The 25,708-nt window shown below is 34.0% G+C and overlaps 2 protein-coding genes and 1 pseudogene across 2 annotated transcripts; all 3 read right to left on the reverse strand.

Annotated features, from left to right (window-relative positions):
- Positions 1-12,539: 12,539 nt before the first annotated feature.
- LOC120121518 lies at positions 12,540-14,422 on the reverse strand (annotated as a pseudogene).
- A 5,915-nt stretch (positions 14,423-20,337) lies between these two features.
- On the reverse strand, positions 20,338-20,994 carry LOC120121519 (apyrase 2-like). Its single transcript, XM_039140860.1, has 2 exons — positions 20,843-20,994; positions 20,338-20,537 (listed from the first exon to the last, which is right to left on the reverse strand). The coding sequence occupies exons 1-2, from the start codon at positions 20,985-20,987 to the stop codon at positions 20,338-20,340; spliced, it is 345 nt and encodes a 114-aa protein (XP_038996791.1). The 5' UTR covers positions 20,988-20,994.
- A 113-nt stretch (positions 20,995-21,107) lies between these two features.
- Positions 21,108-25,432, reverse strand: LOC120121520 (apyrase 2-like). Its single transcript, XM_039140863.1, has 5 exons — positions 24,945-25,432; positions 24,363-24,491; positions 24,216-24,272; positions 24,037-24,129; positions 21,108-21,338 (listed from the first exon to the last, which is right to left on the reverse strand). The coding sequence occupies exons 1-5, from the start codon at positions 25,263-25,265 to the stop codon at positions 21,108-21,110; spliced, it is 831 nt and encodes a 276-aa protein (XP_038996794.1). The 5' UTR covers positions 25,266-25,432.
- Between the last annotated feature and the right edge of the window lie 276 nt (positions 25,433-25,708).

Here is a 25,708-nt window from a genome sequence, read left to right on the forward strand (position 1 = left end):
AATACATACCCGTATAGGATAGTCATCCCCAAATTTGAAGTAATGATATTCTAAAGTTGCCATTATCGCAGCTTGCAGATAGACATGAAAGAGAAAAAGTGGAAAACTTTCGGCAAAGCCAATATGAGCAAGAGAAGGTGTAACACCCAATTATTGATAAATACCTTGAAAAGCATCACTTTACTTGGTTGTGAGAACCTTGACTTTTGATTTTACCTGTGGGGAGAGAGAAAAAAAAGGTTAAAAGGCCAGCTAAATGGAGGGGAAAAGAAGACGAGCATTGAGCAATCAAATGGTATTCTGTGCCTTTCAAAGTTCACCGTGTTGTTTGGACTTGAACGTGAGTGTCAAATATGGTTATTTCAAGCTTTTCGATATATTTAGAGGATCATATCCCGTACCCATATAAAAACAATGCTTTGCATTGTTCAAGAAAAAGAAAGAATTGGAATAATGGAATCAATACTTTACATCATTTGTCAAGGATATTGATTTGATAATGGCATGATCATACAAGCATACAAGTAAAGGTAAGTCAAAGACAAATGGATGGCATGAAAGAATACCAATCAGCTAACTTAGTTCCAAATGTGGAAAAAGTCATGAAAATGACCCATGTAGTTTTCCACGTGTAATTCACCTAATCTACAGGCTAGTGGTAATCTCATGTCAAATGGCAATGCACCAGCTTTTTCCCATAAGAAAGTAAGAAACAACCCCACCAGATAATGAGTTAAGCCTAACTTGGAACTAAATCTAGAGTGATGATATAGATATCATTCCAACTTATCGTTTTTCTTGAAGTATTTGGATTCAGTACTTGTATTTATAGATACGATCCAACGCCTAACTGCGTATCAAATACAAATATATTCAACTTAGAAAAGAATATATACATGTATCCGACACCTACCCGTGTACGAGTAACATAATTACAAACCATCATCTACTGGCTCTCGGCCATTAGTACCTCAAAGATATGTTTTAAGTTTTTAATATGGAGATATCATAAATGTGCCCGACATGTGTATATTCAATTTATTTCGAAGTTTTCCCTTGGGGGTCCTTGGAAGGTCATATTTCATATCCATATCCGGATATACAAGTATACAACAGACACAGATGTCAGGCACAAATATTTCGTAAATTTAAGAACCAGAGCAACATATTGCTGCTTCATCGACACTTCTGTTCACATTCCCTAATTAAATTTATATGATATTGGAATTGAGAAGGCAAAGAAAAAGAGAAAAAGAGAAGTTTACTTACTTTGAAAGGAAAGAATGTGGAGACAACTAGCCATTGATGAAGCCACAAGATGTCAAAGTATCTTTAATAAGAACTTAATTTCACTACCAAACTAAAAAGCTAGACATTATTATGTCAACTTGATCTCAATAAGCAGCTAGAAATATTGATTTCAAATCAAATCTCAACATCTGTACTTTTAACCCACCAATTGTACGTCAGATTTGTAGGAAATTCTCCCAATAACAGAAGATGGATTGCTCACCTCAGCTTAGAACTAAACATATGACGTATTAAAAAGTATTGAGCTTTGACTATTCCTTGCTGGATGGAAGACCTTTCAAACTAAGACATGGAAATGGCTTGGAGCCTGAAGGTCAGTGGCTATTAATAGTATAAGAATGTTCATAGTCAAAAAAACAACAGACTTAGAAAATGCAAGTCGATGAAGTAAGAATTTGGAGATCCTGAAGGAAGGAACAAACAAACGAGCTACGTTACTCAAATACATATGTGAATACCGGATACATATATGTGTGTTTCGAAATTTCAATGCATTTAAAGGATCATATCCTCATACCCATGTTCAAATACATGTCAGACAAATTTCAAACATGCATGCTTCAAAAAGGATAAAGGGTCAAAGCAACATAGAACAGAAATATTAATCGATGAGAACAAATTGGCAAATACGAAAGAGGCAGTGTTAGAGTCAGCATAGAGCACGAGTACAAAAAAATCCAGTCAATGCTGTGCGATTATCCATTTTGGCTACTTACCATTTAAACCCATACGTCCACACATGGATGCACAAAAACATATATGAATTTATTATAACAATCTCAATTACTCCCCGTTGAACGAACTGCTTAAAAGTAGGGATGCAAATGAGCTAAAGGATATTGGGTTAAATCATTTTCAGTTTTCTTCAAAGCAGTGAATGGTTAAGGGAACAAAAGCAGTCTGATTCATAGTTTAGGAGTCAGGAAAAAGCATGGGCGGTTACAGACTTCATAATGACAAAATAATGCAATGTCAAAGCTAAAGGTAGAACAAAGAAATGAAGAGCAAGAATCAGAATTGTAACAAGAGCTAAAATTGTCTAATACATTGCCATAAGAGTTTTCTACCTCAAGCAGCAGGGTTAGAGGATTGTCATGTAATCTATTAGAGTATGTTTCAAAATAAAATAAATTAATATAATATATATTGGAACATCTGACAATATCCTAATTTTACTTGGTTGTATATTTTATCTATCAATGCTCGATAATGATGTGTAAAGTCAAGATGAAATCTAGACAAACACAACCGTATAATTAACTTGTCAGAGGAAAGCTATTAAATGTAGAATCACAATTTAAATAGTTTCAGCAAGGTCTTGTGGTAACTGAACTATTTTAATAAAAGTTCCACATATTCCAGTAACAAATTGTGAGTTGTGTTAGGTTTAAACTCTAAGTTTCCCACTTTAATTCTAATATCCTAGTTTATAGGAAATAAAACTTCTGATTTACTTAGAACTCTTATATATCTCTTTAAAAACCTCATGTATTCTCTTTCTTTTGTGTGAATCTTGAATAAAATTAAAAGCTTTCCTCCTTGAAAATCCTAATTCTACATGGTATCAGTTTAGGTTAGATCTATTACTGCCATCTCTCTCTAACAAAAAAAAATCAATTTGTTTTTGTTACGCGACGCCCCTACTTTGGTTTTTATTTTCCATAGTTGTTTTCCAATTTATCGCTTAATTTCCTTTGGGGTCGTGACCCATAAATATAAGCATTTGAATTGTTATGTATTTTTTTTCTTGGTACCCAAGTTTATTCTCGTCCTGATTTTGTTTAGACCCCTTTCCTTTATTTATTTATCTTTTCCATAACTACTCATCTTTGCCTCTCTCTCACCTTTTTCAGATCTATCTGTGCTATTTGGTTTGAAATCTGCCTTGTTCAGCCATAATTTTCCCTTGTTCAACCATAATTTTACTGAAGTAAAAATTTGGCCTTAGATTTTCCCTCTTAAGAAAAGTCCATGATCATAACCATAATAAATCTAACCTTGATCCTCGAGCAATCTGATGTGTCTTTGTTGGATATTCGTCTCTCCAGAAAGGTTATCAATGTTATTCTCCTTCTACCAAAAAGTTCTTCACTTCTATGGATGTTACTTTCCAAGAACATAAACCCTTCTTCTCAAAACATGAAATCCAATGGAATAGTGAGTATGAATTTTAAATGTTTCTATTAATACTGAACTACCCAAACGACTATCCAAACAAGTCCCACAGACCACTACGCAGCCTATGCATTGTCAAGAGCTGGAACCATGTTTAAATTCATTGAAAAATGAAAGAGATGCTGATCAAAGTAATTTGGATGTGATGATTGATACTATTAAGTTACCGATAGCTCAAAGAAAAGGAGTACGACAATGTACAACTCATCCGATCAATAAATTTGTTGCTTATGGTAAACTAACATATGGTTTTAAGGCATTTACAGCTCAGGTTAACAACATTCGTATTCTAGAGAACTTTAAGCCATTGAAAACAACAAAACATGGATTATCGTCGATCTTCCTAAAGAAAAGAAACTAGTTGGCTACATATGGATATTTACTGTGAAATACTAGGCAGATGACAGTGTTGAGCGATATAAGGCTAGACTTGTGGCAAAGAGGTTTACTTAGACTCATGGAGCAGATTATCATGAGACTTCTGCTACGATTGCAAAACTCAATTCGGTATGAGTACTATTATCATTGGCTGTAAATAAGGATTGGATACTTCATCAGCTAGATGTCAAGAATGCATTCCTCAACAACAATCTTGAAGAAGAAATCTATATGCAAGTTCCACCAGGAGTAAAAATTCATTATGGAAATCAACGAGTTTGCAAGTTGTTGAAGTCTTTATATGGTCTAAAACAGTCTCCTCGGGCTTGGCCTGACAGATTCACTAGGGTACTTTTGCATGACAACTATAAACAATGTTAGCATGATCACACTCTGTCTGTAAAAATTGCTCCAGATAAAAAGGTGATCCTAATTGTCTACGTTGATGACATTATCATCACAAGTGATGAGTCATTAGAAGTCAATAAATTGAAGACGTCACTAGCAAAAAAATTCGAAACCAAGGACTTAGGGACCTTGAGATATTTTTGGGCATGAAAGTGGCAATATCAAGAGAAGGAATTGTCATAAATCAAAGAAAGTACATTATAGACTTACTCTCTGAGATTAGAATGACTGGTAGCAAGCCCTCGGAAACTCCCATAGAAGTTAATCTAAAGTTGAGAAAAGACTGGAATCCAATAAATAAGGAGTAGTATCAAAGATTAGTTGGTAAGCTCATCCATCTATCTCTAACTAGGCAAGACATCACGTACTCCATTAGTATTATGAGCCAATACATGAATGATCCTAGAGAAGAACATTAAGAGACAGTAAATCAAATTTTGAGATATCTAAAGATGACACCGGGACATGGGCTGATTTTCAGAAAACATGAAGATAAAACAGTGATAATTTTCATGGATTCGAGTTGGGCTGGAGAATTAACTGATAGACAATCAACTACATGTTATTGTTCATTTGTTTGAGGAAATTTGGTGACTTGAAGAAGCAATAAACAAGCAGTAGTCTCAAGAAGAAGAATATCGGGCGATAACACTCGGAATCTGTGAAGGTGTTTGGTTATAAAGACTCCTAACCAAACTAGAGATGTGTGACAAAAACCACTTTGAACTTCAGAGTGATAGCAAGTTGGCAATAAGTATTGCGAAGAGACTAGTACATCACAACAAAACAAAACATGTAGAGATCGACAGACACTTCATTGTAGAGAAAGTGAATGGCGGAACTGTAAAGCTAAAGTATGTTTCTTCACAAAATCAGCTAGCCGATGTATTGACTAAATTACATCCAAGCTAGGTCTTTATAATATTTATTCCCCAACTTGAGGGGGAGTGTGAGTTGTGTTAGGTTTAAACTCTAAGTTTCTCACTTTATCTCTAATTCTAATAACCTAGTTTGTAGGAAAGTTCTGGGATTACTCAGATGATTCATAATTCCAAGTTCAAACTATGTATCTTTCATAATATGATGTGTTGGGTTTCTATTTGCATGTCTCATGGTATACCATCAAGCACAAAATATGTGAATTAGTGTGAAGAATGTCTTAAAGAATATTGTACTATAAAGAGCAGTGTGACCAGCCTAATAGCAATGAGCTCACAACGAAGGAACTGTAAACAATCCAGATAGTTGTTATTAATGGCTAAAATTTTGCAAAGTATGGCTATAAATACTTGTTACTGCTAGAGCAATAATTGTGCTAGAACCCTTACTCTATGTCCATAAGACTAATTAGCCACATAATTGTATGTTAACGACATGAAAAATAATAATTCATATCAGACCACATATGATTTTAGATCCAAAAAATAGTTTAGAGGAACAACATAATAAAAACATCTCATCATTCATAAAAGGATATTTTTTTAATAAGAAGTGGAGATCTCGATAAAACCCCCTTCATGATTACTAGAACACTATAAGGTGTTCCAAAAATCAGAGGAAAGAGGAAAAAAGTCCTTAAATTTTATTATTGAAAAAGTAGTACAATGCATATGATTACAACCAAACTTACCCCATACACTAGATAAAACCAAAAAAGAGAAAAAAACAAAACCCAACCAAAACTCCCTAACTTAGCCAATTCCAGACTTTGCTAAAACATCTCCCTCTAAGTTTGTTGGCCTAGAAATCCAACGAATAATGCCCTCTAAATTTATTATCTTTTCTGTAATTTCTTTAGAAATTGAAACATACAAACTTGGGCAATTATCCAGATTCTTAATCCACTCCACAGATAACTTACTATCACTATCAACAATCAGTCGTCTCTTAGAGTACCAGATAGAAGATTCAAAGAAAATAAATCATGTTTAATGGCCTTTAATTCCATTAAAGAATGAGGACCCTGACCAATAGATTCTTGAAAAGATCGTAGCATTGTGCATGATCTCTCAGAATTCCACCTAAGTCGCTAGCCTTCCAACCACTTTTGCTAGAAGAATCCATGTTTAGCTTTATAAATCCCATTGGGGGAGGGGACCAGGAAATTTGATTTGTTATCTGACTTTTTAGAACAAAACATAAATCTCCAAGAGATAGGGTCACTAATGAGGGAATCCATCGAAATGTGAATATTAGTGAATTTAGCTAAGAACCAATATGTTAATCTGAACCTTGCTATGAAGAACAATTGAATCGAATTGAACACTCACACCTCGAAAACAATGGCATTCCTACACTTCCAATTGTCCACAAAACTACACCAGGAATAAAGGTCCAAATAGTTGAATAAGGCACCAATTCCTCCCAAGTTGAAAGAAAGAATTGTACGTTTTCATGTATGACATCTGATATTTCCACAAATTTAGAAACCTATTCTATAATCCCCACGCAGCAGTGCAAGAGAAGAATAAATGCGACGAGGACTCCAATTCCAGCTTGCATAAAGAACACAATGGATCCAATATCCCCGGTACACCTCTCTTTAATAATTCAGCCTTTACAACCAATTTTTGATGAACAACTTGCCACATGAAAGTCTCCACCCTTGGAGGAACCAACCCCTTCCATATGTAACCCTTCCAAAAATGATCTAAATCCAAATCTATGGAGCACATTTTCATACAAGAGTTAACTAAGTAAATATCATCCCCATTTCTTCTCTAAATTAGATTATCTCTCGAATTTTCTGAAAGACTTATATTATTAATTGTTGCCAATAAATCGACCCATTGTTCAAACTCCCAATCGCTCAAATTCCTTCTCATATCAATATGCCAAAACAACATGAAGTTCCAAATTCACCAAACTCCCTTAACTTTCCATTTTGATTAGCAGTGAGGGCAAAAAAGTCTAGGGAAAACTTCTTTAAGGGTGGATTATAAAACCCAAATGTCATGCTAAAAACGAATATTCTCACCATTACTCACTATGATTCAAAGCTGGTTGTGATATTTGGAACTAAAACAATCATCTTTAAAATGATTATTCACCACTGATCTCCACATTCAGGAAGCCTGAGATGGTACACTATTATTGAGTAGCAACGAACTTTGAACTGAATTGTATTTGGTACAAATCAACTTTCTTTACTCAAAATCCTTTTCATTTGCAAACTTTGAGGTCATTTCCCTAAAATGACTCTATTAATTAGGTTGAGATCTAACACTCCTAAACCTCTATTATCTTTAGATTTGCATACACTAATCCAATTTACCCAATGCATCTTATTTATTTATGATCCTCCTACCCATAAGAATCTAACCATAATGTAATTAAGCTTCATGTTCACACTTGATGGGATCTTGAAAATTGACAAGAATCTACCCAGCTAAAGAGATAGTTGTTGCCTTCCAACAGAAAGTTTATTGTAAAATTTCTGAATGACTAGTTCCCACAAAGTTGTTAAATTTCTCTTAGCTCCAAGCGAAATACCAAAGTATTTAGACGGAAATATACCAACTGCACATTCGATAGAAGATGCCCAATTCTTCACCCTTTCTTCGCTTGTATTAATGCCAAATAATCTACTTTTGGAGAAACTCAGCCGAAGACCATACATAATTTCAAAAACACGCAATACACTCTTCACATTTCTAATATGATTCTTCGAAGCATTGCTCAAAACTATAAGGCATCTGCAAATTGCAGATGTGACAATTTAAAGATCCTTCATTCCTGTCGATATTCAAACCGCAAAACATCTCAATAAAAACCACCTTCAATAACAATAAATTAAGGGGTTCCCCAATAAAGTTAAATAACAATGAAGAGAGATATCAACTCTGTCTAAGTCCCTTAACCATTAGAAATTCCTCATAGGAACCATGTTTACCAATACCGAGACCGAGGTAGAATTAATACATTTACTCATCCAGCTACACCATTTAACCCCAAAACCCATCTTCTCCATTACTTTAAACAGAATTGGCCAATCCATTGTTTCATAAGCCTTTCTAAAATCAACCTTGAATACGCCTCCCTTAAAGCTTTTTTTCCTCCAATAATCAATCCCTTCATTGGAAATGAAGGAGCAGTCCATAATTTGACGACCTGGAATGAAAGCAAATTATAAAGGGCTGATGATATCGCTAATACAAATTCTAAACCTTCTTAATAGACATTTCGAAAGAATCTTATATATTCCTCTAACCAAACTTATGGGTCTGTATTCATCTAGGCTTTATGGATTGGGCCTCTTAGGGATGAGAGTAATGAAAGTGTGGTTGATTCCATGCTCCCAATCTTTACCCAAGAAAAGAAGAAATTCATTATGTATTCTTTAAAAAAAGACCATAATATTTTAAAGAACCCCATATTCAACTTATCATGCCCTAAGACTTTGTTTCTATCACAATAATTAATAGTTTCTCATATCTCTTCCTCCGATAATTCATTTTCCAACAAAAGACTTTGTTTCATGGTAATTTTGACAAAATTCAGTTTCATATCTTCTACTTCCAAATTCGATCTATACATTTCAAACAAGTGATCATGAACACTTACTTTAATAAGAGAATGATCATTAATGAGATTACCCTTTACACTCAGAGCCTCTATAGAGTTCATCATCTTTCTAATAAAGATGCAAATATGAAAAGTCTGGAATTTTGATCTCCTTCTTTCACCCATTTAGATCTTTATTTTTGGAACCAAATTTGCTACTCAATTTTGTACAATCTCCATAATTCATTCCTTAGTGCAACTCAAGATGTGACGATTGCAACCGATTCAAGATTCTGTTGTAATTCCCGTTCCAGATTGTGTATTTTCACTCTATATCAGAAATTGAAACAGCCAGTTGCAAATTTCTAGTCCCAGACCAATTTTTTATGGTTGTCTTCGTGTTTCTCAAGATACTTAAGATTCCTGCTCTTTTTCGATTTCTTTTATGAACTAAAATTGTTGAAAGCACCATCTCCTCAAAACCCTCCTCCTCCATTAAGTAATTAAATAGCTTAAAAGGTCTATTTCCCAATTGACACCACCATTCTCAAGAATAACAACATTGTAATCTGAGATTGACTTTGGGAAGAGAAATTGAGTGATTTCTGGAAAAGCATTCATAAAATTAGCATCCATCAGGAACCTATCAAGCCTTACAAAAGTTGGAGTCTCCCTGTTGTTACACCATATGAAATTTCACCCGATTAGATGAAGGTCTATAAGGCTTACTTGATGAATAAATGACCTAAAAAACTCTATTGAATTCTAATTTTAGTATATGACTTTCTTCTTCTCTTTAGATAGATACACATTGAAGTCTCATCCCACACAAAAATGAGTTATCTGACTATCCAGATAGGAAGATAACTCTTCAAAAAAGTTATTTTCTAATCCTACGTGGCCGAGCCATATACATTGATGAAACCATAACTAAATTGAATCTCTCTAAAAGCCCTAAATATGAAAATGAACCTTGTATTTACAAAATGTTTTTTGACTTCAAAAATGCTATCATCCCAAAAGCTTGGTAAACCTCATGTCGATCCTTCAGCTGGAGAGACCACGTAACCTTGAAGATTATTTCCCCGGTTCTTCTTAAAATTGATTTTGAAAAAATGTCCACTTTGTTTTCTTGTAGAAAAAAAGGATGAATATTTCTTGGATACCAATCTCTGTATTGCACGTTGTTTCTCGTTTCTTCTCAGGCCCCTTATATTCCAAGTGATGATGGATAATTTTGGCATGATAAAAAAAATCTGAAAAACCTACTAACAACATCAGGGCATTATCATTCCCTAGCTACTCCCGATCATTTCTCCAGACTGATTATTTTTTTTCCAGAAAGGCCTTCTTCTCATCCTTAAAAGAAATTCCCAACAACTTACTAATTTCCTATGTAGCCAATGCTTCCTCCAAGTACATCGAGAATGAAGATAAAGAAATCATGGAATTACTGACATGGTCTAATGCATCCAATATCAATGTTCTTATTTTCTTTTATTTTCTTTCCCATTGACTTTACCAGTTTGACAACCAGCCAATCGATTTCCTTGACAAGGACTGGTTTGAGTTTAGTGCTCTGTTAGACCCTGAGAATTAATATCACCAATTTTCAGCTATGTCAATTCCTTCCCCTAATTCTGTCAAAGAGTTATTTTGACCCGTACTAAATTCATCTACATTCTCCCCTTGTTCAAAGTGACCCACTTCTTGAACATGTTCTCCTCCTGTCTCTGATCGAAGCCATATCCACATCTCTCTAGATATATTGTACACTCTGTTAAAGAATCCTCTCTCACTCTTCTAATATGGAGTGCTCTTTATGGATAATCGGCTTGAAGAAGGGTACGATGATCTCCATCAAAAAATATCCCTTGAATGTATCTCATGGTTCCTTGTTTTATCGGCTCCACTGTAACTAATCCTTCTTCTGCAGCGATTCCTCCCCTACGTAAAACTCCTTCAGAGTCGTCATGTTCCAAATTTATTTGAGACAAGGCCCAATCATCACTCTGTTTACCAAACCCATACAAAGCTATGTTTACTGCAGGCCTAGAAGGTTTAATTATCAAAACAGGGGAACTAGGCTCACAATTTTCCTCAGATTGGGCTTGAACATTAAGATCTGGATTTACAACCTTTCTAATACCGAGACCCTTATAATCCCCGATGGTATTTCTCCCAATAACGAGGAGATCTGACACCCCATCATTAATTGATGTCCCCCACCATCTCCTTCAATTCCTTTTGTTCCTCCTTGTTCAATCCACGTGTCCGCCCTTAAATGTGTTTCCTTGATTTATTGTTCAATTCCATCTCCCGCCAGTGTCGTTCGACAACCTTCATCTTCCTCCGACGATGCATCCTCACTGAACTCATAATCTGAGACTCTATCCGATGCCTTTCCTAGAAAATCACTTGACTTTTTGAACATCGAGCCAATCTTAATTCTCACCTTAAAAGATCTACCAAACGATCCTACATTAATCATATTCAGAACGTTAAAAGGGCTCGCCACTCTCACCAACAATTTCGCTGTCGATAAATCCTCCCTATTCTTTGTCGACTCCTGAATACATACCACCATCCCCCACCTCCTAGCAAGCCTCTCCAGGAACAATTCGTGGTAGCATAGAAGAAATTCGATCAAACAATATGCCATTGGAACTCTATCTTCATTCAAAAGGGGATACAACCAGTCAAACCATAAAAGTAACTCCTCTTTCATATTCGTCTATACCTCCAATAGCTCTTCAACCGACTTGAAAGTGATGGTACAAGAGTTCCATACATAACCCCAGCTAGCAATCTTTGCTTCAAATGCCTCACTGGCCAAAGCCTTTTGCACAAAGTCCAATTGAAAAGATGATTTGACAATCCCTGTTAGAGAACGTTCATCAAACTCGATTTCTATGAAGGGATACGCATCTCCCAAATGTTCCTCATCCCTGTTGCATCTTGCATATTGCCTTCCCTATTCTCCCTAGTTTCATATTCGCCCCACGACCTTCTTTATGAGATCAATGCTTTTTCGTAAGATATGTCATCCCTTGTGCTTCTCAGAGACTCAACTCTCTCTTTGAACCTCTTTTTTTCAACTTTATTCGACTTCTTAGCATCCGCCTGGGCTCTGCTTGCACCCACTGCCCTTGTTCGAGAGTTCTGATACTTTGTAGCCCCCCACTGAGACTCTCATCCCATCAATCCACGTTCCATTAACATTCTCAATAGCCTTCCTTAGACTATCCTCACTAGCAAACTGAATAAAAGCAAACGTGGAGGTTTTGTATTTTGGTTTGTTCGTTACACTTGGAATGAAGACCCTTGTGACTGGACCTTGGTAATGGAAAAGTTCCCTTAACGCTCGCCTTGAAACTCTCTTACTCAGATTATTCACGAACATTGTCCATTCCTCACCGGAGAAATAATGACCTTTCGAATCCTCTCTCGCTTTGCCTGTGCTCATTGTGAACATTCATAAAAGGATATGATGTGCCTTTCATATAGATGTATAGATGACATTCATGGAGTAAACCCGAACTAATTTGAAATCAATACATGCTTTGTGTCAATTATTCATGATTTAAAAATAATATTCTCAACGACAATGTTAGATGGTATTATCAAATAGTTATAAGGAAGTGAGGCATTCGGGATTATTATTACTGATGGAGAATCTCATGCACCAGATAGTATCCAAAGGAAACTCAATATTTAAGCCTATAGTCTCATCCCATAAACAGATATTCTGGCATTTTATGGTATCATGCAAACCTATTGCGCTCCCAAAAAGAAAAGCCTCTTTTCCTGACAACTCTTCTGGTTTCGGGTTCCTTGAGAAAATCTTTCGCTTGATCAAGTTTTCTCGATGGATCTCTGTTCCGGTTATTCAACTGGTTATCTAGCAATTGATTGTTCTTCAGATCAACCACTTGTCGCTCTGCAAATTGCTTACCAGAAACCAACCCTACAGCATCTTATCTATTTTTGGTTCTGGAAAAAAAACTAATTTTCCTTCATCTCCATGTAATATTTGTATGCTTCATCCAACTTCCCATTTAAAAACAGCCCATTAATTAATACAATATATGAGCTATGGTCAGGACCAACCCCATTTTCAATCATCTCATTCCATACCTTGAAGACATTATCAAACTGGCACCATCGACTAAACTTCCTAATCAGCATGATACAAGTATCATTAGTTGGTTGGCGGCCCATCTTTCTCATTTTGTTCAAGAGCTCAAACACTTCTTCCCCAATTCTTAGAATACAAAGAAAGCATGGTAGATCTAAACTGTAGGAGTGAGGCCCTTATGCAACATCTCATCAAAGACTTGTCTAGCCTCATCTATTCTTCGTGCTTTGCATAGAGGCTTTATCAGTGAATTAAAAGTAACAACATTTGGAGCAATACCATTCTCTTCCATAACTTTGAGAAGATTGATGGCCTCTTTTACATGCCTAGCCTTTGCAAGAGCATGGATTACTGCATTGTCAACCTTCTTATCTGGTTCAATCCCCCTTGACTTCATCTGGGTGAAAAGTTTAAGTACCTTGTTAAGATTAGAGGCCTTTGGGTAGCAGGACATGATACTTGAGCATGACACAACATCATGTCGAACACCTCTCTTGCTCATTTCGGTCCAAACCATCTCTCCTTCACGTGGACTCCCGATCACACTACACCAACCGTTCAGTATAATATTAAAACTCTTGGTATTAAATGGGAAGACATCCTTGTTACAAAACATCAGCGTCCTGCACATTTTTGTATCGACAAAGGGCAGACAACACTGTGGAAGTTCTCAATTCCCACATCAAATTTAAACTTCCTGTACGCATAATACGTGTTTATAGCCCTCCCCACGTCCTGCACAGCACAGTAACGCCTTATCATGATTAAAAGAGTCTGTGGTGTCACAAGGGCCTACACGCCCTCCTCTCATTTCATCAATCAATGTCCATGCAGTATCAAACTTCCTCATCTTTGCTAGAATAGAAATCATTGAATGATATTCCCGCAATGAACGAGCATAATCAGGCTGATCCCCAGCCCATTAAAAGAATGTAAACGCCGCTTCCCAATCTTGTCGAACCCGATAAAGCACCTCCTCCACCAACTCAGAGGAAACCCTTACATTGTTCAAGCTTATTCTTCAATTCAAGATAATTACTGCCAGATTCACGGATTATGTCCATAATTGTTTTTACCTCCTGAGTAGCACCACAGCTTGAACTCGATCCATTTACACTATTGCCATTAAAATCATCACTATCGTTATCACTGCTTTCATCAAAACTTCCAACCTTCGGTTGAATTGGGAAATCAATATTTGAAGTACCAAAAGAAGATAATTGAAATGAGAAGAGAAAAATCAAAGGATTGGTTATAGCTATTGATTTTGCAGTTGTTCCAACTGTTTCAAATATAAGATTTTGATATTGGGTTGGCTTTAAATGCACTTCTTTCAAATGAGCACTTGCGAAAACTGAAAAAGCATAAAGCTTTGATCTTGTAAACCTGATTTCCCACATTTCTTAGGAAGTGCTCGAGAAAATGACAGAATAAGTAGAAAACTGAAGCGCAATAAATTATAAGAATAGAACAGTGTCTTTCTACTTACTGTCTCAACAATTTAACTCAGAAAGTTTAACTTTTTGCTGCTTTGAATCAAGCTTCTTTTTGTTTTTTTTCTAGCCCGCCACTTTCCTCTTTGCTTTTCATGATTCATAAAATCCCATGTGAGGGCTCGGGGAAGAGATCATTTTCCAGTCTCCCAAACAGTTCGCACCTCTTATTCTCGCACTTCGATTAAAACAATCAATCAAAAAATTCTCTTTGTCAAGAAGAGGACTGATCGATCTACCTTTATTATTTATCTCTAAGCAAAATGGAAAAGGTGAAAAACAAACCTAATTCATAAGCTCTTTATTTTTTTCCGCGCAATATATATATATATATATATATATATATATATGTTTATTAATCCCATATAAAGTAGTGAATTTCATTTTTTAATTGTTTTTTTAGAGAAATATATTAATACTTAAACTCAAACTTCTAAAAATAATAATCTTTTTAATTATTAAAATTATATGATTCATACAATAAAAATGTTAAAAATTGGGAATCCGAACTAAAGAAAGTTGTTTTTTAGCCAATAAAATTATCGTAACCGCAGAGCTATAAGAAATACTATAAAATTTTGAAAAATAGGTTTTGAAGATTTTTATTTTTTAATACTCTTTTTCATTTTTTTATTTTAAAGTTTTTATTAAGAAATAGGTTGGATTCAAGCATCTCATATCAAATAATTATTTGGTTTTTTATTATCCAAAACTCTGTCTTTTTTAAAAAAATCTATATTTTTCAAATATTTTATTTTTAAAAGGTTTTTTTCTTTTAGTTCTTCCTTTTGTTTTAATTGAATAATTACGGGAGTATAATCAAACACACAATCAGATTGATTAAAGATCTTAACAAAATTTTAAATTCTAAGTTATACTACATTGAGCTAAACATTGTTGGTTAAAAATATAATTATAAAAATACTACAAGTTGTAAAGGATTTATACAGTTTTCTTAATATTTTTTGTTGATTAAACACTTAATTTTATCTTAAATAGTAATTGCTAATTTTTTATTTAAAATATATAAAGTTTGAAAAAAATCACCATTATAAAAATAATGTATGAAATTAGCTTCTAAATAATTTAATTTACAAAATACAAATTCAAATATCTAATTAAAGTTTTTGTTTTCAGAAGATCAAGTTAAAGAGAAGGCTTAAATATAAAATAAGTGGTCAAATTAAACATTATTTTTACGAATATGTATCTAAAGTATTTTTTTTTTACTCATCCCGGTTAGAGGTGAGAAAAACACAACTCGACTCGAAAAAACCGATTTTTTGACTCGACTTAACTCGAATTAGCTTCAAGTTGTAATTTCATAAACTCAATTAAAAAAAATCAAGTTCAAAGCGAGCTGTAAAATACAACTCAAATAACTCGAATAGTAACACAAATAACTCAAAATTTTTAGTAACTAGTGGATTGATTTTCAAGTTTGAGTTGAGTCTCTCGACTCTGTATCATAAGTATATCACATATAAAAAAAATATGAATAAATACACATGTATTGTATATGGTTGTAAAAAATAATTTAAATTAGAATAAAATAATATCATAATATTATAAATATTTATAATTAAATTTAAACGGAAACTCAAATTCGATTTGACTCATATCGACTCGAATTTTATAACCTCGACTCGAAAAAATTTTATGTATACTTCGAGTTGTAAAATAGGACTCGTCAACTCAAATAACTCAAAAATTTTCAACTTGACTCGATCAAGAGCTCACCCCGGTGCCTAACGTTACAAACGTTATCATTTTAGGTGCATGAGCCGTCAACGGCGTTAGTTTACTCCGTTAATTGACGCATGTCATAATCTAATAATTTTATAAATTTATTTTTTAAAGAAACTTAAAAATATTATATTTTTGAAAAAGCTACAATTTTTTCTAAAATACCAGAAAAAACTCAAAACTCTTAAAATCTCTTATTCTAGTCCCATTTACTCCAACCGCCGGTCACCTTCGGCCATCAATACGTCGCCGACCACCCAATGACCGGTCACAACCCTTATTATTATCTCAAAACTCAAAATTCTCAATCCCTAAATCTCAAATACTCAATCCATTAAATTCCTTTGATCGATCGTGATAATTAACCATTTAGTCGATCGTGACAGCCAACCATTTGGTCGGTCGTTTGTCCATGAAAATGCCATAAAAACAACTAAGGGAGAGGAGCAGGGAAGAGAAAGGGGTGGGACGCGATTGGGAAAGGTTTTTTATTAATATTTTTATTTTTTAAGAAAAAATCAAAATTCAAAATTCTATACAAACGTTACAACGTTATCATTTTAGGTGTATGAATCGCAACGATGTTTATTTACTCTGTTAATTGACATATGTCATAATCTGATAATTTTAGAAATTTATTTTTTAAAAAAACTTAAAAATATTTTATTTTCGAAAAAGCCTCAGTTTTTTTAAAATACCAGAAAACTACAAACTCTTAAAATCTCTTATTCTAGTCCCATTTACTCCAATCGTCGGTCACCTCCGGCCACCATTCACAGACAACATGCCACCCATACGTCGTCGACCACCTAATGACCGATCACAACCCTTACTATCATATCAAAACCGAAAATTCCCAATCCATAAATTTCAATCCCTAAAATCCTAAATATTCAATCCCTTAAATTCCTTTGGTCGATCGTGATAATTGATCGTTTAATCGATTGTGCCAGCCAGCCATTTGGTCGGTCGTTTGGCCATGAAAATGCCATAAAAGCAAGGGAGGGAAAGGGGGTGGAACGCGATTGGGAAAGGTTTTTAATAATATTTTTAGGTTAACTACATGGATGATCACTTATATTTGTATTTTGTTCACTTTTAGTCACTTTTGTTTTTATTTAATTAAGATGTGATAACCTCAACTTAACTACCGTTAACCGTTGTTAAATATTTTGATATAATCACACATTTGATCCATATTATTTATATATTCTCTCAATTTAGTCATACTTTTAATAAATTAAAATAAGTTTAATCCTCCAATCGAATGATGCTACATGTCATGTCACGTAGGGGTGCTAAAAATACTTGACCCGATTAATCCGACCCATCAACCCGCTGACATAGTTAAAAAATACAGGGTATTTATAATAAAAATAATCGATTTTTCAGGTCAGTTACCCGACCCGCTATTTTTTTTCGGGCTTCTAGGTTGGGCCTAGGTCACAAAATGTTGGTTAACCGAGTACCCGTTAACCTGATACCCAATTTATTATATTTTTTATTTTTATTTTATATTAATTTTTTATTCATAATTCTCAAATTATTTCACTATAACAATCTAAAATCATAATTTCTTAAACTTTGACACTATAATATTCTAAATTCTTAATTTCTTAAATTATTTAACATTAACGTTCTAAATTATTTTTTTAAAATATTTATTTTAAATTCAAAACATTTGAAATTTAATTATATATTTTTTTATTTTTTTAATAAATTTTATTTTAATTATGTAATTTGAATTTTTAAAATTTATGTGGATTATATATATTATTGACTTTTATATTTTAAATTTTAGAATTTTTATTTATAATTTTTTTAAAAATAATATAATTTAAAGAAAAAATATGAATCGATACCCTGACCCGGATTATATATAATATAATTTTATATATGTTAACTTAAAAATGTTTTATATTAACTTATTAAATATATTTTATTATTAACTTAATTTAAAAAAATATTTTTAATTTCAATTAAAATATATATAATTTATTTTAATTTATGAAAAGTGTGACTAAATTGAGAGAATATGCAAATAATATTGACCAAATGTGTGACTATATCAAAATATTTAACTACTATTAACGACAGTTAACTCGTAGTGATCATATCTTAATTAAATAAAAACGAAAGTTATCATATTTTATGTTTTTTTAAAATCAGTGACTAAAAGTGAACAAAACATAAACATTAATCATATGTGTAGTTAACCCTATTTTTTGGGATATATGTTAAATTTTATTCATCCAAAAAGAACCTCCTGTACAAGTCAATTTACAAAAGCAAAACACCTCATCCATAGGGGTGTTTATTCGGTTAATTCGGTGGCCGAACCGACCGAAATATCATTTTTGAATTAACCGAACTTTTTTTTTCTTTAACCGTTAACCGAACTGAATTTTTTTCGAAAATATTAACCGAACCGAATAAATTTCGGTTAATTCGGTTAATTTTCGAATTAACCGAAATTTTTTAGAATTTTAGAATTTAATATTTTTTAATTAAAAATAACAATTTACAATTAATTTAAATAATATCTAATTATAAATAATATATAATTAATTTGATTCAAACATTTTGCATTTAGTTTTGATATTATTTTAATTAATTAATATTGATTTGGGTTTTAAATGGGTTTTAAATGGATTAGGCCTCTTAATATAATTATATTTAAAGGTTAATTCGGTTAATTCGGTTAATTAACCGATTTCGAACCGAATTAACCGTTAACCGAATTCCAAAAAAATCCTTAACCGTTTCCCGACCGAATTAATTCGGTGGCCGACCGAATTAACCGAATTAATTCGTTCGGTCGGTTAATTCGATTAAAACCGAATTTTGAATATCCCTACTCATCCAGACAAGAACCTCCCTATACAAGTCAATTTACAAAAACAAAACACCTCATCTAGCAAAGAACCACTCAATTTACAAAGAACAAAATATCTCACCTATAAACACCATAATAAAAAATAGAAAAAAAATATATCCTATAACAAATCCCATTCAACAGCAAACTCCGAAGACTTGCCCCCGAATACACCCCTTTAACCTCAACACAACAATACTCTTTATCAATAAAACCATACCCTCAATTCTTCTAGGACTAACTCTATGCAATCTACCGTTCCTCTCCTGCCAAATAAAAATTTCAATATTTTAAGATTATGACACATGTTAATTAATAGAGTAAATTAACACCATTGATGACTCATGCACCTAAAATGATAATATTTTTAACTTAGGCACCAGAATGAGTCAAAAAAAAAATACTTTAGGACCATATTCGTAAAAAAATGTATAATTTGATCACTTATTTTATATTTAAGCCTGAAGAGAAAGATAATGTAATTCAAGAGACAAAAGTATATTTTTTAACTAACAAAAATTATTAGGGACATAAACATGTTGGTAACGTAATCTGTTATGATATAATTCAATTAACTCTTACAATAATTATAAAAATCAGGAAAACTAATAAAAATGTAAATTATCAGTGAGGAAGATTAAACGAAACTTTTCTCTCTAAATCGATTATTCCCCACCAAAAAATCCGATCTCAAATACGAACATCCAATGCTGCTTCTTTCTGCATATTTATCAGCAGTGTATTCGAGTAGGAAACGATGCTTAAGAACCAAGTCATGCAAGATTTCGAATAAGTAATTTAAAGAAGATGATGCTGACCTGGAATTTTTACTTCAAGATGATACAGCTTCGATGGCAGAGCCTAGTGGCCAAGCGGCTTCGACGAAGGAATTCCGGTATTTCACTTTCTTCACCAATGTAATATCTTGGTAGAGATCAAGTCCTGTCCGAAAAAAGGTTAACATAAGATACCTATGAAGTACGAAGTTGCATGACTTGAATTCGATGCCAAAAGTACAGACTTACCAAATCCATCGACAAGTAGGGTGTACTCGTAAACCAGATCCATGCATATATAGGGCATGTTACTCTCACCCAAATCTGTATATGTTGTTTTAGCATCCACAAACTTGGTTTGTCAAGCACGTTTTGCGGCATCTAAGAACGAATGAGGCTGAACTTTTGCAACAGGATCACTGGCTTTAATAAAACCGGCCTGTATATAAACAAATTACTTAGAATGGATAATCAGATTGTTCAGTAGCTTGTATTAGGTCATACAATTCTCGATCATGGAATACCCGGGCTGCCCTAACAGAAAAATGAAGCAACAAACAGATTCTTCTGTACATCTCCACCTCCGCCATTCCATAAACCACCAAATGTGCACTTCATATGCGTGCATGAATCATTTACTTTAAGAACCTTGAGAGTCACCCTCCTGCATTCTTCAATACTTGAACCGGATAACGGCGCTGATGCTTTAAATTCTCCCCCGTATTGATAAGTACCTTGGAAAGATGAAATGCCCATTATGTTCAGTACCTAAATGGCAAATATTATGCCCAACAGAGAACAAAGGATGTGGAAACTACAAGGACTATCCCATTATTCAAAGCATTCAAAAAAATTGTTTTGGAATAGAGAGATGAAGTACAATTTTCAGAACAGAGCTGATTGCCGAAGATTACATTTTCAGTGATCACTAAACTCTGGTTACTGAATCCGTACATCAATGTTCACCATATGCAGCTCAAATAATTAAAATAATGCTCTTTGTAGAGTTAGGGTTCTGATTGAACAAATTCAAACATACCATCAAAACCCTCTAAGATACAAGGGTTGCCAGAATCTTCAAAGACCTTCAAAATTTCTGCTTGAGCTGCCAATAAGACATAGCGCAAATAGCTGCTCACGAAAATGCAACATATTGTTATAGATCTCAATATAAATATGTTCATGACTCGCGAGAGTACAGAATCATATGTCTGAGTAGTGACGCAAAGGATAAATTTGATTCCTTAAGTAATCACATTCCATTATAGTTTATCTTTATCATCCACTTCAAATCACTAATAGAATCATAATTTGTCAAAATGAGGACACCTGTGAATATAAAGATGATATTTCGATCCTTTCAGATGCATTTCATTTACATAATTGTCCTGTCCAACTGGTACACTTAGAGCCCTTGAAGCAGCACTCTCTGAGATGGCATACGCCATTTGAACAGATCCACCGCCAAGATCAACTATCCCAACCGTGTTTTGATATGTCCTTCCCAAATTCCCTAATAGGTAATTTATTGTTACCTATAAAATAAGATGGCGGTTAAGAAAGTCAAAATTAGGTCTATTTGCCCAATCAGTCGGAAAAATTCTAATGGTTCATGATCTCTGACAGCATGTATATACTTGATTCTAGTTTCCCCTTGTTCTACCTGTGGTTTGAGCACCACCATGAATCATCTTGATAAGACTGATCATGCTGATCAGGAATAAGGTTAAAACATCAAGTGGTCCTTGTACTATAGAACTGATTCCTTTAATTTCTTATATGCTTGATATTGGTGAAAATAAGTTAAACTGATAACAATGTCTATCGAAAGACATCTAAAAGCTACCATAGACTCTTAAAATCTCATAATAATACAGATCTGTAGATAGAACTAATGTAGGAAAAAATTTGTTTAGAACATAAGTTGTCAGATTTCAACATGTCCTTTACCAGGTTTCAAAAGTCCACATCAGCATTTTTCCATTAATATTTGTATCAATTTTACTTGTTTGCACCTATGGAAAATGTTCAAGGATTAAATTGCTCAGTTATAAAATACAAGGACTGAATTGCATGTTTGACTATAATACAGGGTTTCAATATACTTTAACCCTAGCTATAGTAAACAAAATAAAAGCAAAGTATAGAAGTACAAGAATTGTAACCCCTTAGACCCGACCTGGACGTAATAACCAAACCTAGGTGGTTACCTATCGTATTCATAAATTCTTTTCATATTTAAGACAACCTTAAAATCCATATAACAATATAATATAAAAATTAGTCATAAGAAAGATTCATACGATAAATATATACGTATACATATATCAGAAAACCGTATAGAACATATACATACAAAATATTGGTAATACAAATATATCGAGACGGTAGTAAAAACACGTGGCACCAAAGTATAACAAAAATGCATATAAAGATATACAATGGTACAAAAAATTGGAGTAGTTGGTCCTCCTGATGCTAAGTCTGCTAGTTTACGGTTTTCTACTATCTGAAAAAAGTTAAAATTTACAGAATGAGCTAAAAAACCCAGTGTGCTCCTTACGGTGTATAAAAACATACTGATAAAATACTTTAATAAAAATCAGTTTATCAAACATGTTTTAAAAATATGACCACTACCCCGTCCGACCACCAAAATGTGTAGGTTTCCCAGAACCATAAACCCACCTGTACACCCGATAAGGGCCTTGTACATATAGCATAAGGACCTGCGGTAATGATTTACCCTGTGTACAAAGCAAAGAAGCTTGCGGTAAGGTCTTACAAGTCATAGACTAAACTTGATATACTTCATCCAATAATACCCCAATGACAGTAATAAACATGTATTTATTCGAGTGAAAACGATATTTTAATCTATTAAAACATGAAAATGTTTCATACTCAGAAATTAAATACATAAATACAGTAATCAAATATCATATAAAAAATATACAGTAAATCAGATATCAGATAAACAATATTCAGGAAATCAGATATTGTCTCGTAAAAATATTCAGTATCATCATAAATATAAAACAATTCAGATGAACAATTTAAAACAATAAGTAACACCACCAGGAAACATACCTGTACCGGTCTGAGTATTCTGATAGGAAAGCCTACTACTGAGTCTGTCTATCACGATCAGCGGTAGTGCTAGATTCTATGAATCGAAAAATTTATATCAGAATCCTAATATGAATAATAATAACCTTTATTTAAATAATTTATAGAAACATACGAGTAACCCTCGAAGAACGTAAATCGAGCGGATCTGATGGACGGGAAGCACCGAATCTAACCAATCCTAGGTCGGTTGGAACACGTGTACCTTCATAAAAATATTTTTTTCGAATTAATTTCATAACCAAATCGCAAATAAATAAGAAAAAATGCCAAAAATACTAAGCGTTTTTGGATTAACAGACTCGATTCAGGGTTTTTGGGTTCGAATTTGGCAAAATGGATCGCAAAATCGTACCCAGGACGTCAAAAAAAGTCCAGATGAAAGTTTTTGAAAAAAGTCAACACCGGTCAACGGTCAACGGCTGACCCGTTCAGTTCGGGTTGGACTGAGACAGTCGAGTCGGGTCAAACATGCTGGTCGAGGCGGGTCGGGCAGGTCCATTTTTTAGAAACCCACCAGGTGGTGGGACTTCCCCATGCGCAGCAGCGGCACGTGCGGGGTCTTTGGGGGTCGAAAAAATTATAGAAAATTTCCTATATGCATTGTAAAGGGTTTTGAGACACTTATCAAGCTCGATTCATAGCAGTGAACGATGAAGAGCTCAATTTCGCAACGTTGAAAACTTGATCTTCCTTATACCCTCACACACCGACGGCAATGAAGACAAGATGGATATCGGTGGACTCGAGACGATGCTAGGAACACGAAGGTGCGGGAGGTGTCGACGAAAAACGATCAACGACTAAACGTCGATTAAAGATATTTACTAAAAGAGGAAAACTTGAAGAGAGAGAGAGAGAGTTGGTTTCCAAAAGAGTAAACTTTCCTGATTTTGGGATTATATATTCCATAAAAAGGAAAAATGGTAAAATTGTGTCATTAGTCCTCTAGTTTTTTATACTTTTTAAATTTGGATTAGAATTTAATCAAAATTTCACTTTAATCCCTAAATTTAGTTAAAATTTCAATTTAATTCTCGGAAAAATTTAATAAAATTTTATACCCTAAGTTGGGGTGTGACAAGAAAGTTTAGCACATCATACCCACTCATAAGAACCTACTTGAGAGCCGTCTAGAATTTTGACCCCATTTGCCTCGGATTTAAGGGTGCTTCTACTTTTCAACAGTTTAATAACCTAAAAATGTATTTTTAAAATAGCATTAGCTTGATGAAATGGCAAAGTAAATGCTGTGAACATAACCAACATAAAAAAAAAAGTACTGATTGCAAAATTTTATCAGATGTGTATCCTCCTAGAGCCCTCAGACCAGCGGTTGCCTACACAACATTTGAATTTCCATTTTTCAGCATATTAACAGACTCAGAATGCAAAAATAAGAATGCACAATGGATGTAAATAGTACCTACCCCAACTCTGACTGGGGTCTTTGATCGCAAATCCATTGGCACAACACTTTCTGCCTTGTCAAGAAGACTACTTAATGAATTGACCGCAGCCTGCGGATCTTTTGCATAGTAGCTCAATCCCGGTTTAAGCTAGAACAAAAGAAGCCGCACAAAACTAAGTAATACTTGGAAAAGCAAGTGCACAAAATTGAAGAAAATGTTTCTTCCACAGCACATAAACAAAACGGCACATTGGAAAAGACCGAACAAAAGATGTTTGAAGCTTCCTTTTCGTTCAATTCAAGTAAAATCCTCTTGTAGAGCATACAAGTTAAAATCCCATTTAAATTTGAGCCAAACTCTGTCATAATTAACAACTATCATTCAAATAAAGGTCATTAATATAACCCTTCTTCAGCACAAATTACTAAAGATAGTAAGGGGAAAAACCAAGATTATAGAATTGAATTACCATATATATCATCTTAAAAGTAACGGTTCTCATCAAAATTACTGATTTAAATCCACAACTACATCATAGACAAAACTACAGTCCAAGAAAGCATAGTTCTGTCTAAAAATTACTGTGGAAAAAGAAGTTAACTGTTCAAAAAGCTCTAAATCAGAGCCAATTGGAACAAGATCCAAATTCTGATCAAAACAATAAACATGAAATCGACTTCCTGAACTCCCCGCATCAAAAATCAAAGCATAATTCCTATTCCCTCTGGAATTCGCCCCTACTCTCCTTCTATTTAATTCGATCTCCTCCATCACGGCTACATCACACGCCGATTTCCCCGGAAAGACGTTTAACACAAAGGTTATAAGCACGACAGGGATGGATATGACCAGCAAAACGCCTCGGTACTTATGGATCTTGTCGGAGATGGACTTATGGCTAGCCATTGAACGCTTGATCATCTTTTCGGGGTGATCGTCTGTGCCGTTTCCGGACGGAGATAATGGGCCTATGTTTGAACCGGACTCGAGGAGCTCGGCTGAGGATGGTGTTCGGTACCGGATCTGGCCGTTGCCGGTGGAAACCGGTAATGGCTCCAGAACTTCGGTATTTTCGAATTTATAAGAAACTTAAATCAAAACACAAAAAATGTAGCAATAAAATTGATGTGATTTTTAAAGGAAATCAGGAGAGAGAAAATGTAGAGGAGGGATTTTGGGAGCAAAAGAAATACTACGGGGATTTTTTTTATTCATTAATTCTACGCAAAGTGGAGAATTCTTAACGTATTTTTAATTAGTTAATTTGATCTTAGAGAAACTGGAAACTAAAAGAGTATTTCACAGTAACATTCTTTTGGTAAAATGATACGCGAAGCAGATTTACTTAAAAAAAATATCAATAT

This window comes from Hibiscus syriacus, unplaced genomic scaffold (assembly GCF_006381635.1).
Source record: "Hibiscus syriacus cultivar Baekdansim isolate YM2019G1 unplaced genomic scaffold, ASM638163v2 tig00110374_pilon, whole genome shotgun sequence".
Lineage (NCBI taxonomy): Eukaryota > Viridiplantae > Streptophyta > Magnoliopsida > Malvales > Malvaceae > Hibiscus > Hibiscus syriacus.